The 4,132-nt window shown below is 49.3% G+C and overlaps 1 protein-coding gene across 1 annotated transcript; it reads left to right on the forward strand.

Moving 5' to 3' along the window:
• Nucleotides 1-1,479: 1,479 nt before the first annotated feature.
• Nucleotides 1,480-3,818, forward strand: LOC119571252 (proline-rich protein 2-like). Its single transcript, XM_037918651.1, has 7 exons — nucleotides 1,480-1,508; nucleotides 2,032-2,083; nucleotides 2,217-2,340; nucleotides 2,462-2,556; nucleotides 2,781-2,958; nucleotides 3,240-3,341; nucleotides 3,769-3,818. The coding sequence occupies exons 1-7, from the start codon at nucleotides 1,480-1,482 to the stop codon at nucleotides 3,816-3,818; spliced, it is 630 nt and encodes a 209-aa protein (XP_037774579.1).
• The last annotated feature ends 314 nt before the right edge of the window (nucleotides 3,819-4,132 follow it).

Genomic DNA, 4,132 nt, shown 5'->3' on the forward strand with positions numbered 1-4,132 from the left:
ACGACCCCCTTTCCCAGAGGGGGAAATGACCACCCCCTCAGCGGGGGGGAATGGTAAAAAGGACTGCAAATGGCGGGTCAGGACGGTAGCGGGCCCCCAAAACCCATAGTTCACCTCCAGCCTTTAGCAGTTTTAGCCCGGGATTCCCCATAGCCGCCCCCCCTTTTCCCCTCTTCAGCTTGGAAAAACGCCATCCTAACCCTGTTAGGGTAGGAGGTTCCTCATGGTGGGTGGGGCCGGCCCAGGGACTGGGGCATTTCTTGCTCCAAGCTAAAATGTTTTGGGGGGTCTCCCTGGACAATTACCAAAATAAATCAGCCCAAGTTCATGAACCCAAAAAGATCTGAGATGATTTGCCCATCCCCTGATCCCGGGCTGCAGATCTTGAGGGGGGGGCTTAGAGTTCAGTTTTTTTCAGGGGTTGGTAGGGAGGGTTTAAAGTCATTTACCAAAAAAATGGCCTTTTAACTCCCCAGCAAGATTCCCGATGAAATGTTTCCCTTTTCCCTTCTCAGTATGTCCGACGCCCTACGCACCATGGAATGACCCCAAGACTTGGGTTCCCCTTCACCAAAACCAGCACAAAGTTCATTTGGGCCCCTTTAAAGTCTCCCCGGGAGATGGAAATTTTGCCTTGCCTTTGGGGATACACCAATGGACTCCTGATCTGCCCTTTGAAATGTTATGCGCTTGGGAAAAGCTCCCCCAGAGCAACTGAGTCTGTTTTTTTTTTTTTAGGTTTCGAGTTCGTGAATCGGTCAAAGACTGCCCATGGTGAACCCCCGGGGACACCCTCCTCCCTTAGACTGTCCAGGTAAAAAACCTTTTGGGTTTTCCACTGCAGGGGCGGGGAGTTTTGAAGGGACCGGAGGGTTTGCCACAACCCGTCTATGGTCGGGGCCCCAGAACTGGCACCTTTGGGAAACCATGCAGTTTCGGGGGGTCCTCCACGCTTCTAAAAAGAAAGTGGGGTTTATCTCCTTTGGCCCCTTTTTCCCGTATTGCTGTACCCCTGCCAGCGATGCGGGTTGGAGGGACTGGCACCAGGGCCCGAGATTCCCCATTTTCTGGGGAAACCCAGCAAAATCCCAGAGAAGGAGGGGTATTTTCAATGCGGGGTCAGCTCCCGAGCAATTTTGGGCCGACAGACATCTCATAGCCGCTCGGGCAAAAACCCCCCAGATACCAATTGAATCCACAAAGGGCAAACGAATATTCTCGCCCAGTTTCTACAAAATTTTCAAAAAATCTAGCTTTTCCTGACCCACCTAAGCAAAACCCCTGAAACCCTTTCCCCCCCGGAACATCATATTTGCCACTCTGGTACCCTTTTCCCGCTTCCAAAGGGCAAAAATTTGGAAAATTTTAATGGCCCGGGGGTCCAAAACCAGGGGAAAAAGGGGAAGAGTCCTCCTCAATTTCCCCTTAAGGAAAAACTTACCTGATAAATATGAAAGTTTTTCATATAGGTTTACCAGTATGAAGACCATTGATGGGTTCAATCGGAAGTACATCGGAAAATAAGTGAGGTATGTCAACGTTTATCCTTTGCATCACCTCACTGCGAGATGGTAGCCTAATAGTTGAGGTTTTTTACACCCCAAAAGAAAGTGCCCGTTCTGCGTGCGATATCGACATCGTGGGGCTCCAAATTTCATGTTTTTTCCTCACAAAACCCCAACAGGTAAAGGGGAAATTTTCTTTTCCCTTTAACCCAATGAGGTAAATTTTGGGAGAAAAATGTTAGAGGAAAATAGAGAAATTTTTTTGTTTGTTCAAATAAACGTTTTTAAAAAGAAAATTGATGGTTGGAACCCGTCGCACCAGTTCTCCATCTAACTGTTAACAAGTTATTTCCCTTTCCCGAATCAGTTTAAATTTGGGATGGTAAAAAAACCCCAAAGGGAAAAACCCCATGGCCCCCAACCTATGTGGTTTCTTCCACGCCAGGGTTATGGGCATGGGGGCCCAAATCTGCCGTTTTAAAGGGAAAAAGGACAACTAAGAAAATTGTAAAGTGTGGTACAACAGGTCATCAAGGAAAAATGACAACCCGTCCAGGTCCCAAAATGCTGTTACCAAAGCAAAAAAAGCTAAGAAACTTTTTCTAAAGGGAAAGTAAAAGGGCCCAAATTTTTTTATTTTTCCAGAGGGAAAACCGACGGCCCTTGTGCGTTTGCACAGCCGGTAAATTTCCCTTTTCTTCGGTTTTGTAGCAGCACGGGCCCCACAACCTGAAGTTCAGCGTAGTTTCCCAGGTTGGGGCCCCATCAGGTCCACAACCATGTCCCCCCTCATTGGGGCAGCGGGGTCCCCTCGTTTTCCCCGTGCGCTTACACAGTGCTTTTTTATTTAAAAACCCCAGAGCCCCAAAGGAAACACATTCCCCGATCCTCTAGCAGAGCAGACAACAGCCCCCGCAGCACCACAAGGACTGCCCAGTCCTTTGTCAACCCATTAGGGTACCTCAACACCCGCCATAAACCCGTGGGCAATCACAAACCCCCAACAAAAACTCCCCCAAAAGGAAAAAGGGCACCCGTTAAACCCCAAAAAGTAGATGCACAACCCCCCATCCACTATACTGGTTTACCACTGGAATGATAGTTTTGGTATTTCGCTCGCCCCTTTGCTCACATCTTGAGGGGGAAATACCCGTGCAACCCCGACCCCCCCCAACCTGAAGTTCAGCGTAGTTTTTCCCAGGTTTGGGGCACATTTGGTCCACAGCCATTCCACGTCATTGGACAGTGGGCTCCCCTTGTTCCCTCGCTTAACAGGGACTCAGTCTTAACTTTCAGAGCCCCAAACAAGATCACATTCCCCCGATTTCCCCTAGCAGAACGGAAAAACAGCAAAAAAGCCCCACAAGGACGGCCAGTCCTTTGCCAACCAAAGGGGGGGGCCCGCCGGGTCCCCCGTTGATCTCTGAAAATTCACCCTCAACACCCCCAACCCGTGGGCACTCCAAAACCCACACAAAAAACTCCCCAAAAGATAAAAAAATAGTAACCCAAAAAGTAGAGCACAACCATCCTCCCCTTTTATTTCCTTTCCCTTTCCCCCAACCCTTGGCCCCCCGGTGGTTCTTACACCACCAATCTGCCAATTCCTTTTTAAAACCCCAGTCCCCCCAAAGAAACTGCCCCGGGAATTCCCCACCAGAAAAGGATAGGAGGGGGAAGGGGCCCATTGAGGAGACTTGTCCCCCCAAAGTAAAGTCCCTTTTGGGCCCTCAGGGAAGGTCGAAAAGGGCCCCAACGGTGGCAGCTCCACTGACACCACTTTCCCCAGGGGGCCCCCCGCTTTTAGGCAGAATAGCCCCGAAGCAAAAAAATCAGGTACGCCCTTTGCCCAGGGAAAGGATTAAAGAGCCTTTTCAAAAGGAAAATCATTTCAAAAGGGGGGGCTTTTGGGCCGGCAGGAAAGGGGTCCAGGGGCCTCAACGGTGACAGCTCCAAACTGCCACCAACCCTTTCCCCAGGGGCCCCCCCACGGGTAGGCAGAGGGGCCCCTTTAAACAAAAAAGGGTCAGGTTTCCGGGCCTTTGCCCGGCAAAGAAATCCTGATCTTTTCCAAAAAGGGAAACCTGTGGGAAAATAGGGTTTCCCAAACGTAAACAACCCCCCAAAAAAATTCTCCCCAAAATCCGGAAAAGGGACAAACCTAAAAGGGGTGGGGCAAAACCTTGACCACAGGTGCTGCCAAACAACTTATAAAGAGATAGTGTGGAGAACTGAATACCCCAAAACCAATGGAAAATTTCAGGGAATTTTTGCCCAAAAGGGAAGAACTGCAACATCCGGGTAGCTTTGTAAACCCGTTTGTGGGATGCCTACAAAAGATTTTGACCAGGGGAAAACATATAATTTCCCCCGAGAGCAGTTGCCACTTTCCCTTTCCCACTTTGGGAGATTTCAATGGTTGGCCCCACCTCTGGGGGACACTTTGTGCAAACCCCCAAAAGGGAAAAACCATGGGTCCTTGTTCTTAAAGTAAATGTAGTTTTACTGAAAATGAAACCCCCACCGTTCCAAAAATTTAAAATGGGGCATTCTCCAAATGGGGGGGGGGACCTGTCAATTGGGTTCCTTATTCAAGATTTAATTTCACTTGGAAGGTTTATGGAAGA

This window comes from Penaeus monodon, unplaced genomic scaffold, assembly GCF_015228065.2.
Source record: "Penaeus monodon isolate SGIC_2016 unplaced genomic scaffold, NSTDA_Pmon_1 PmonScaffold_565, whole genome shotgun sequence".
In the NCBI taxonomy this organism is placed as follows: domain Eukaryota; kingdom Metazoa; phylum Arthropoda; class Malacostraca; order Decapoda; family Penaeidae; genus Penaeus; species Penaeus monodon.

Bases quoted from the DNA above. Each gene is read 5' to 3' on its own strand.
- LOC119571252 (XM_037918651.1), top strand. From the start codon at position 1,480: ATGAAGACCATTGATGGGTTCAATCGGAA. The intron at 2,959-3,239 runs GTGGGCACTCCA...TTGGGCCCTCAG, and splicing joins ACCCTCAACACCCCCAACCC to GGAAGGTCGAAAAGGGCCCC. The intron at 3,342-3,768 runs GTACGCCCTTTG...GGAAAATTTCAG, and splicing joins CCCCGAAGCAAAAAAATCAG to GGAATTTTTGCCCAAAAGGG.